The sequence below is a fragment of the Piliocolobus tephrosceles genome, chromosome 17 (genome assembly GCF_002776525.5).
Source record: "Piliocolobus tephrosceles isolate RC106 chromosome 17, ASM277652v3, whole genome shotgun sequence".
Lineage (NCBI taxonomy): Eukaryota > Metazoa > Chordata > Mammalia > Primates > Cercopithecidae > Piliocolobus > Piliocolobus tephrosceles.
This window is the reverse complement of record NC_045450.1, coordinates 25,875,825-25,886,830: the sequence shown is the minus strand read 5'-3', so window position 1 is coordinate 25,886,830 and position 11,006 is coordinate 25,875,825. Positions and strand designations below refer to the sequence as shown.

General features: G+C 52.8%; 1 protein-coding gene across 9 annotated transcripts in view; it reads right to left on the bottom strand.

The window, feature by feature from the left end:
• Positions 1–1,776: 1,776 nt before the first annotated feature.
• The window catches only part of IL21R (interleukin 21 receptor), a 49,149-nt gene continuing 39,919 nt past the window's right edge, over positions 1,777–11,006 (bottom strand). For 6 of the 9 annotated variants that reach the window (XM_026455384.1, XM_026455385.1, XM_031934434.1 and 3 more), the window contains 5 exons: positions 10,702–10,871; positions 9,110–9,287; positions 8,551–8,650; positions 7,734–7,815; positions 1,777–5,290 (listed from right to left, as the gene is read on the bottom strand). In XM_026455384.1, coding sequence (XP_026311169.1) covers positions 4,541–5,290; positions 7,734–7,815; positions 8,551–8,650; positions 9,110–9,287; positions 10,702–10,871 — 1,280 coding nt within the window. In that variant the 3' untranslated portion in view covers positions 1,777–4,540. The remainder of the gene's footprint in view (positions 5,291–7,733; positions 7,816–8,550; positions 8,651–9,109; positions 9,288–10,701; positions 10,872–11,006) is intronic. The other 3 variants (XM_026455388.1, XM_026455383.2, XM_026455389.1) reach the window with 1 other exon arrangement.

The following is an 11,006-nucleotide window of genomic DNA, read 5'->3' as shown; positions in this document are numbered from 1 at the left end:
TTGGAAGCAGAGTCCTTACTGTGGGGATAATATCAGAATAATGCTAGAACACTTTCTGCTGCAAGGGACAGAAACCCACCTCAAACCAGCTTAAGCGTAAAAAGGAAAGTTATCAGCTCACTGATTCAGCTAGGGTAGGCAGGATTACGCTGTGGTAACAAACAACCCCATCTTAGAACAACAAAGGATTGATTTCTTGCTCACGATACACGTCTCTCACAGGTGAACTGAAACTTCAGTCTGTGTCTCCTCACTCAAGGGCCCAGGTGCCCGGGCAGAGGGAGCAGTCACCATCATCATCCGTCTCTGTGACAGCGAGGAAAAACCCACTAGAGGGCGTGGCAGCCATCTGAAAAATGCTCTGCCCAGAAGTGAGACTTACCGCTTCTGCTCACAACTGCCCCGTCCCAGCCAGTCACATGGCCCCATCTGGCTACAGAGGGTCAGAAGGTACAATCCTGCCATGTGCCTAGAAGGCCAAAAGCTGGAAATAATTGGTGAATAACGTAGAGACTTCCATACTAATGTATCTGAACAGTCCAGGAGAAACGTGGTTTCAGGCATGGCTGGATCCAGGATCTCAAGAGCTATTATTGGGACTATGTCTCCATCTCTCAGCTCTGCTTTCTTGTGTGTTTCTAGCTGCCCCTCCCAGTACCTTCCTTACAGCTTAGTAATCCAAGCAGAAATAGAGTATGGACCTCTAGGGTATGTCTGTCCTTAAACTGTACTGTTGCCACAGGGAAGAAACGTCCTATTGGGCAGGCCTGGGTCACGTAGCCACTCGCAGATCTGGGGTCGGCCACTTCTCCAAACTGCTGCACAGGCAGATGCAACGGGCACCCACAGGTGTCTGCTAAACCTTCCTCACCTCTCAATCTAGGTACTTTCCAGCAGGGCAAGGTGAAAAAGAGCTGAAATAGGCATCAGGAGCCCAGAGTTCTGGTTCCAATTCTGACCATTCATTCAGTGTGTGACCTCAGGCAGGTGACCAGCCTGAGGTGTGCCTTCATTTCATCTGTCAAATGGATGACTTTGCCCCTCAGAGCTTGCAAGGTGAGGAATGCGGCAGCTGGGAAAGTGATGTTGCTATCGGTCCCCCTTCCTCTTAAGTGAGGCTTGTCAGCAGTTCTGGCCCGGTCTTTGGAGGGCAAGGAACCACCCGTCCCACTTGCTCCTGACCCTTGGTCATATCTCCAGGCCTTTGTCCAGGCTCTTCCCTCTGCCCCAAATAGCTGGTACATCTAACAACTCCTATTCAGTTTTCTTTTTTCTTTTCCTTTTTTTTTTTTTTTTTTTTGAGATGTAGTCTCACTCTGTCACCCAGCCTGGAGTGCAGTGGTGCAATCTCTGCTCGCTACAACCTCCACCTTCCAGATTCTCCTGCCTCAGCCTCCTGAGTAGCTGGGATTACAGGCATGCGCCACCACACCCAGCTAATTTTTGTATTTTTAGTAGACACTGGGTTTCACCATGTTGCCCAGGCTGGTCTCGAACTCCTGACCTCAAATGGTCTGCCTACCTCGGCCTCCCAAAGTGCTAGGATTATAGTCATGAGCCACCACTCCCAGCCTCCTATTCATTTTTCAAAGTCCAACCAACACCACCTCCTCCCTGAAGCCCCCTGCCCCTCTTGATGTTCTCTTTGGGCTACCATCAGTAAGTGAGCCGGGCCTCACTCATACCAGCCAAGAGAGCGGACTGTGCATATCTCTTCCCAACTCTGTGTTTAGACTCAAATCAGGAGGATGAAATTACACCATGGAAATAAGCAAATGCTACAAATCAGGCTTTATTGAGTGCCTACTATGTGCCAGGCTGAGACTAAAGGCAGTGAACAAAACAGACAGAGTTGCTGGCCTGGTATGACTTGTGTTTTATCTTTATCTTTGTTTCCAGTATGCGTTTATCTCTGTCTATCCAACCAACCATTCTTCCTTCAAGCTCTTTATTAAAGCCATTAAGAGTAATAGCAAAGACTTTTGCACCAACTTAATACCATCCTCCTATCCATCCACACATTCATCCATCCTCCACCCACCCTCCTAGCTACTAATCCGTCCTTTCAGGTGATGAGCCAGCTCTTGTCTCCAACTTTTATTTTTAAGAGACAGGGTCTTGATCTGTGACCCAGGCTAGAGTGCAACGGTGCAATCACAGCTCACTGCAGCCTCAAACTCCTGGGCTCCAGCGATCCTCCCACCTTAGCATTCCGAGCAGCTGGGACTACAGGCAAGCACCACCACGCCAGGCTAATTTTTTTAAAAAATAATAATTTTTGTAGAGATAGGGCCTTGCTATGTTGCCCAGGCTGGTCTTGGACTCCTGGCCTCAAGTGATCCACCTGCCTTGGCCTCCCAAGTGCTGGGATCACAGGTGTGAGTTACTGCGCCTAGCCTCCAACTTTGCTCCTCTGTGTTTATGGACTGAGTTCCCTTCAAAGGTGGGATCCTGAGAAACCTCGTCTGCTCCAGTCCAGAGTCCCCCAGTCTGGCCTCAGTCGGGCCCTCCCCAGCCATCTGTGTTCCCCTCCCCCACCCAGCAAGCTCTGGGTGCAGGAGAGCTGCGCTGGTTTCCTGGGAGCCTAGCTCAGGTGACACCTGCAGGTGGCTCCTGGAACCTGTTGCCCCCAAGAAGGTGTGAAAACCACAGCACATCTGGACCCAAGAGTCCCTAGGGTGCAGGTGCAGGGGGTGCTGAGGGCGGCCCCCCGTGCAGAAGCTGTGCTTCTACTCTTGTGCTCCCATCCAAGTCTCACACCCCTCGGTCCCAGGCTCACAGTCCCACCCTTATAACCACCAGTGTTCTAAAACCTTCCAGCCTCCTGCCAGGCACCAAGGACTCTCACGCATTCTCTCAGCTACCTCTCCCAACCACCCCATTTCACAGATGAGAAATGAAGGACCAACTTCTGCTGACTTCCAACGCAACCCTGCTCCAAAAGCGTGAGTGAGCCAGAGCTGGCTCCTCCAGCACCGCCCTGCAGCCTGCAGTCTGCCCTTTGGGGAAGATGGGGCCGGGCCAGGGTGGCCCCAGCTCTACTAAAAATACAAAAATTAGCCAGGTGTAGTGGTGTGTGCCTGTAATTCCAGCTTCTCGGGGGCTGATGAAGGAGAATCGCTTGAACCGGGGAGACAGAGGTTGCGGTGAGCCGAGATTGCACCACTGCACTCCAGCCTGGGCAACAAGAGTGAAACTCTGTCTCAAAAGAAAAAAAAAGAAAAAGAAAATGTTGCTAAGAAGTATTTTCTTAGCTTCTTAATTCACACTTCGACAGGTTCTCTGACAAATCAATGATTAAAAACTTGACCTTTCTTCAGTTATCCAGGATGAACAAATAAGATGCAGGACTGAACTGGGGCGGGGTGGGGGGGGCCAGCAGGACGTGTGGCTGGAGCATACTGCATGGTTCCGGCCTGCACCCTCCCTCCATGAATGCCACGGGGGAAGGGTCCCATGAGCCTTGGCCTGCTATGTAATTGGTGTTTAACAAATATCTCTTGAGTGCATAAAGGGAATTTTTAAAAACTTAGTAGCAGAAGTTAGAAAAAGAAATCTTGGTTGGTGGGGAGCTGTTTCCACGAGATGCAACAGACTGATTTTAAGCCTGGAAACCCCCTGAGTGGCCCTCTGCAAGTGGGACGGCCCCTTGGGCACCCAGGCTGTCACTGACGATTGATGTTCTCACCCCCGCCCGCCTCGGCTCTGGCCACAGAAGGAAGGAAGCTGACGTTTATTGAGGGTCTGCTCTGGGCTGTGTACTGTACACGGGTGACATCGCCAATTTCCCCCAGGTGGGTCATGCCTTCCCCATTGTCCGGACAAGGAAACTCTAGACCAGAGAGGGGCAGCAACTTGGCTCAGGTAGCACAGCCAGAAGGTATCAGAGTCGGGATTCAGACCTTCGTCCATGGGCCTTCCCATTCCCGGGGTCACTGTGGGCTCACTCCATCCCCTTTCCCTTCCTGCTGGCAGGTGATAAGGAACAACATGGACTTCTTGCAGCTCCTGGAGGCAGGAGCTGGAGGCCTGGAGTCGGCCTCTGTCACACTATGCCCTGATCCCACAAAGCCCCGGAGGTGCTGTGGACCAGCTTGCCACACAAGACCCTAGAAGGGAAGATGGCTGTTGTCATCTGTTGACCACAGACATGTTTGCTGTGCACACTCGTGCACATGGATGAGCTCCGTGGGCCCAGATATGTACAGGGCAGACGAATGTATGGAGTACCATGGGCATTATTCCAGGCCCACAGGCACATGCAATCACACACACAGGTGGACATGCCACTGCGCACCTAAGACACACACATACACACACTCACGCACACATATGCACACACACACGCATATGCACACATACACATGCATATGCACGTGCACATGCACGCGCACACGCACACACACACTGTAAACATCAGGCTCAAAGGCCCATCCAGGAGACCAAAGGCTGCAGGTGTCTTCACATCATAGCTCAAGTGGCCTTGTCTCTGGGTCAGGGCCCAGTGGCCTGGCCAGCGCTGGACAGCCGGTCAGTGTCACTAGCTGGCCTGGGGTCCAGGGCTCGAAAGTGGCGGAGGAATGACCACCCACTGGCGGAGGTAGCTCCGGGGGGGCCCTTCATCCCCGGGGCGGGTGAAGTCACACTCCACAGGGCTGCTGCAGTCAGAGCCCACGAAGCCACTGTCAAACGTGTCCATATCCAGGCCAGCCGGGGGCGAGCCCGCCTCACTCTCTGAGACCCCTCCGGGCGACCGGCCACCCCAGGACAGTCCCCCAGCCCAGTCCTCCCCATCTGCAAGGGGTGGCTTTAGTCTGTCCAGGAGGCTTCCCGGGGGCCCTCCTAGCCCAGGGCTGCCAGCTGAGACACAGCCACAGGAGAGGACTGTGGTTCCCGCACCCAGGAGTGGATCCTCTAGGCCTGGGCTGGGCTCCAGGCCAGCATCCAGGTCCAGGGCTGGGTAGCCGTCATCCTCACAGCTGCAGGGCCAGGTGCATGGCCCCTCTGCATCTAGCACAGTCACTGTATCAATGGACACCAGGCCGTACGGCCGGTCCCTCTCCTTACTGTAAGCTGAGCCTCCTGAGTTCTGGGCCGTCGCCCAGAAGCTGGGCTTGGGCACGCCGTCAGACTCCACCAGCTCTGCTGGCTCCCGTAGCTCCGTGAGCTGCAGCCTCTTGGCCGGGCTCTGTGGTGGGTGGCAGCTGTACACCTCCAGGGCTGAGGGCACTTCTGGGCTCCAGGGTCCCAACTCCAGCCTGGAGCCAGTGAAGGGAGCACCCACCCACTTCTGTGAAAGAGAAAAAGAGAGTCTTAGCACAGGATGGGGGTACGGTGAGGGTTTATTTATTTTTTTACTTTTATTCTTTTGAGACAGTTTGGCTCTGTCGCCCAGGCTAGGGTGCAGTGGTGACATCTCGGCTCACTGCAACCTCTGCCTCCCAGGTTCAAGTGATTCTCCTGCATAAATCTCCCAAGTAGCTGGGAATACAGGCACCTGTCACCACACCCGGCTAATTTTTGTATTTTTAATCTAGATGGGGTTTCACCATGTTGGCCAGACTGGTCTTGAACTCCTGCCTTCAGGTGATCCACCCGCCTCAGCCTCCCAAAGTGCTGGGATTATAGGTGTGAGCCACTGCACCCAGCCAAGGTGAGGGTTTAAACAGACAGAAAGACAGACACAGACACAGAGACAAGACAAAGAGACATCAAGAGAGAAAGACAGAGACGTGAAGATAGACAAAGACACTGAGAGACAGAGAGAGAGCAAGGAATCAGGACCGCGATGTGCCCCCGCCCTAGTGGGGGCCCCACTGGTGTCCCCTTCCTACGCTGCGCCTCAGTTTCCCTACTTGTAGAAGGGAGTTGCTACCCTTAGTAGTGTGACCACTCAGCCAACTGGTGGCCCCATAGCCCAAGCAGGGGCCAAGATTCCTGAGTCAAGGAGACACGGGGGCAGGAGGGCCTGAGGTCTGAGGTACCCCTGAGCCATCTCCTGCTTTCCCTCCTCCTTGATGCTTCTTGAAACCTAGCACTCTCCTGGTTTATGTGTCACCACCAGACGGAAACTTGGCTCCCGGGCATAAGTCTTATCTCTTCTGTCCATGGTTGTAGCCCCAGTACCTAGCACACAGTAGGTGCTCAATAAATGTTTATTAACAAAATGAATGAGTGGAGTGGATCAGTGAAAAGCCACTTGGAAAGGCCTTTGTATACTTTGAGGATAAAGGATGTGAGTGATGCTGGCTGAGGCGGTGGCCCTTAAACTTGAAGGACCCTCCCCTTCCCTCCCCTGTCCAGACTCCCACTCATGACACCAGAATCCTCATGCAATTGGCAAGGAAAATCCCAGAGAATGGGAATCTCCCTGTTTTGAGCTCATCTTCCTCAAAAACTCATCTCAGAACTGTGATGTGACTACCACCACTGATTTAAAGTCAATTCTCAGCTGTGTGCCCTTAAGCCAATTACTTACCCTCTCGGTGCCTCAGTTTCCTCATCTGTAAAATGTACCTAATAATAGCACCCATCCATAGGGTCATCGTGAGAGTTAAATGAGTCACTGTTTGTGATGCTCCTAGGGGACTGCCTGGTATACAGCAAGTGCCATATGAGTATTGGTAAAAATCAACCCAAAATAAATGTGATATTTAAGCTTTAGGAAAGAGGAAAGGGTGGGTCTTATGTAGGTGAGAGTCCAGGTTCCTCTCTGCCCACTCTGAGCTTTGGCCTCCTCGTGGGTGCCCTGGGGGCAGTAGAACATCTGCCCTGCAGGGGCTGCTGTGAATATGAGAATGAGTGAGGCAGGAAGGGTGTGCAGAGCAGCACCAGGCAGACAGCAGGAGCTCAATCAATGCTCTAGGTCTGCACTGTCTGACTTTCAGGCTCAGCTGCAACAGGTGGGGCTGCCCCTCCCACCTCTGTCACCACATCCTCTCTGCGGCAGCCCCTCCCACTGCTGCAGGGTGGGTGACAGGGCTGTAAATGGACACAGATAACCTGTGGGTGCTGGCGGGAGGTGGCGAGTTGGAGGCTTGGCGAACGTTGGGGCCAGACCCTTCCCAGAACCCGCTCCCTCTCCAACCCAGGTTACGGGCACCTAAGAAAGGACCACAGGGGCAATCTGTGACTCAAAAGACCACCAGCCTCACCCCCCTCCCAGTCTGGCTCTTTGGGCTGGGTCCATGCTGCATTATTTTGTTTACTCTTTCTTTTTGATTTTTTTTTTTTTTTTAGATAGGGTCTCTGTCTGTTGGCCAGGCTGGAGTGCAGTGGTGTGATCATAGCTCACTGCAGCCTGTGAACGATTCTCCTGCCTCAGCCTCCTGAGTAGCTGGGACTACAGGTGTGCACCACCTCGCTTGAATGATTTTTAAAGTTTTGGTAGAGATGGGGAGGCGGAGTGGTGGTGGGGGTCTCCCTGTGTTGCCCAGGCTGTTCTGGAACTCCTGGCCTCAAACAGTCCACCTGCTTTGGCCTCCCAAACTGTTGGGATTGCAGACATGAGCCACTACACCTGGTCAAATCTTGTTTAATTCTTCTGCCAATTCTGCACTACAAGAATGTCTACACTTTGCACGTTGGGAAACTGAGGCCTGGCTTGTGGCGTGGCTGAGATCTGGATGCTCTAGGCCTGTGGGGTGAGGCTGGGGAGCCTGGGGTGAGGAGAGGTGAGGCTCCTGAAGAGGAGGAGGGGCTCAGAGGAGCTCGTCACAGGGTGGGGAGCTCACCTTGAAGTCTCCGCTGCAGCCCTTGTACAGGGGCACGAAGAACTGCTCGGGGCTGGGGACGGCCCACATCTTCTTCCATAGCCTGAGGGGCAGAGAGGGGTGAGGACCCTGACATCATCAGACAGCAGCCTGGCCTCCCATTCGGACGCTCCCCAGCTTCATCCTACAGGAACTTCCGAGCATGATAAGACACAGCCCAGGCGCCTCCCACCTTCCCTGGGGCTTGGTTTCCCCATCTGTAAAATGGGAGCAGCGAGTCTCCGTCGCAAGCTCCTGAAGGGATGTTTAGATTATGTTCTTGGATGCCTGTTGTGTGCTGGGCGAATGTTGCCCCTTCTAAGCTTCAACTTCTTCATCGGCAACCAGGGGTGCACACAGAGCCATTTCAGAGGTGTGGAGTATTACAGCCACCTCTTCACCACCACCTAGTGGCCCCTGATGCCCCTTGAGCCTCAAAACTTAAAACTCACTGGACAAGGTCACAGCTGAGGTCTCTGTTTAAGGACACAGAGTTTCAATCCCAATTTCTCCACTTCGGAGCTGTGTGACTTTGGACAAATTCCTTGACCTTTCTGTGCCTCGATTTCCTCATTTATAAAATAAGGGCAACTGCAGTGTCTCATGCTCATAGGGCTGCCATGGGGGTGAAGGGAGTGCCCTCCACAGTGTCCAGCACACGGTGGCTGTGAGTTGGTTATTATTCCACCGTCGTCATTGTTACCATGCTGACAGGCATGTTCTCCAACCCTGGGTGGGTCATAGATGGGCAGTGGCCCATGCCGACCACCTTCCTGCCTTCCTGATCCCCTGGCCTCACCTCCACATTGGGTGGGTCTTCAGGCTCCAGAAGGCAGGAATGAAGACTATGACAAGTAGGAGGAGAAGCAGCAGGTGAGGGTTCCAGCCTTCCTTTAACTCTGGGAAGGAAGCAAAGAAAGGGTTAAATAGCGCCAACTCTACCAGAGGCCACATGGGGTAGGCATGGTGGGAAATGGGTCTGGGGTAGAGTAGAAGTGGGTGGGAGAGGCTGCTACTTCTAGTGTCTTGAAGTGAGATGGATCTGGGTTCAAATCTTGTTCTCATTCCTCACCCCAGGCAAGTAGCTTCATTTATCTGAGCCTCAGTTATCTCATCTGATAAACAGGGCTGATTCCCACTTCAGAGTTAGGGGGATCAAATGCCCAACAAAAGAAGCAGCTGGCACCCAACACAGGGCCTGGCCAGCAGCGGCTCTAGAAATGTCATTGAAGGGCTACATCTGAGGATGAACAACTGAATACCTCCCAGCTGTGCCAGGAAGCTCAGGGCTTAGAGTGGCTAGACCAGGACAAGATTTCATACCAGGAGTGGGGTGTCCATCCCAGCTTCACACCTACCCTCTGACTGGGTCTGAAAGATGACCGGGTCACTCCACTCACTCCAGGTCCCCTGGTAGGAAGAGCCAGGCATGGGCCCTGCCCGCACCTGCAGCTCATAGCTTGAGTCTTTGCGGAACTCCAGGGGGAGGAGGGAGACACTTCTTGAGTCCACTGAGATCAGCTTTCTCCTCGGACTCTGCCAGTACAAGGAAAGGATGCACTAGGTCAGGGTTAAACCAGGCCAGTCCCCACCTCCAGCAGAGCCACCTCTTTTCCCAGCTTCCATCAAAGGGGCTGAGTGTCTCTTCTCTTCCCACAAGAATCAAGCCTATGCCTGAGTAGTTGGACTCAGGCATGGGGAGCACAGACTTGCCGGCACTGCCTGGCCCTTGCATGTGATAGGATGCTCTGTTTGATTTCTCTTTGACCCAATTCAGCCACTCACAGTCCTGGCAGTGGACTCTCCCTGCAGGACCGGGCATATCTCAGAGTGGTAATGGTCTGACGGCATTCCAGGCAATGCATACTTTTGGAATTCTTCAACAGTTGAGGACATTCTCAACTGATGTACTGAGACTTATCAATACATCAGTTGAGAATGTCCTCAACTGTTGAAGAATTCCAAGAGTTGACATACTGACATTTCCAATAGTGGGCGTTTCTGAAACTCTTTAACTACAGACATCTTAGCAATGGATACCTCTGGAAGTCTTCCACTGGGGACTTTCTAAAGTATGGCACTCATGGCCATCTCCAGCTGGGGCCATTCCAAAGGATGGACAATTCTAGGACTCTTCAGCTGTGACTGTTCTATCATTACTATTTTTATTTTTTAGAAACAGGGTCTCACCTGTGACTATTCTAAATAATGGGCTGGAAGGACATCTCTCAAAGCCTTCATGTTTGAAACAATCGGCCCTCTAACACTGGACTTTTTTTTTTTTTGAGATAGAGTCTCGCTCTGTTGCCCAGCTAGAGTGCAGTGGCGTGATCCCAGCTCACTGCAAGCTCCGCCTCCTGGATTCAAGTGATTCTCCTGCCTAAGCCTCCAGAATAGCTGGGGTTATAGGTACATGTCACCATGCCTGGCTAATTTTTGTATTTTTAGTAGAAATGGAGTTTCACCATGTTGTCCAGGCTGGTCTCGAACTCCTGACCTCAAGGATCCACCCGCCTCAGCCTTCCAAACTGCTGGGATTACAGGCGTGAGCCGCTGCACCTGGCTGGACTTTCTTAATCATTGATACTTCTGGAACTCTCCAACTATGGCCATTCTAAGCAATTGGGAAGCTTCCAGATTGCCCCGTTTCTGAAACTTCTTCTACTGTGACTACACTAGACCTGGGGTGGAGTCTGGGGAAGGGACAATCTCTTTGGCATGCTGACAGCCGAGGAGACAGGTTTAGGGAGGACAGATTATTCAGGGGTCTCCTACTTTGGGGAGAAGCGAGGGGAGGAGGAGGGACGGCTGTAAGCGAATGCTCGCACCCTTGGTCTCTGTTCTTGGCCATGAATGATGATACTCGCCCGTCTCTCCCACCCGGATGCCCTTGCACTCCCTCCTCTCCCCTCCCCTCCCACAAAGCTGCACTGATCCCCACATTCCTCACCACAGCCCAGGGGTCTCCCCGGTTTCTGTACTGCAGCTCATACTGAAGCTTGCCCTTCAGCATGTAGAAGGCAGGGTCTTCGTAATCTGAGCGCCAGGAGATATTATACTGTCCTGAGAAGGTCACAGTCACGTTGAAAGGGGGAGCTGGCTTGACTTGGTGGGAAAACCCAGGAAAAGAAAATGGGGTGAGATTTTGCTGTAGGTGAAAAGGATTTGATGATGGGAAGAAGCCCTGCCTGCCCCCACCCCGGCCACAGTGCCTCACCCATCATGGATGAGATGAAGACAAACAACCCTGAGTGA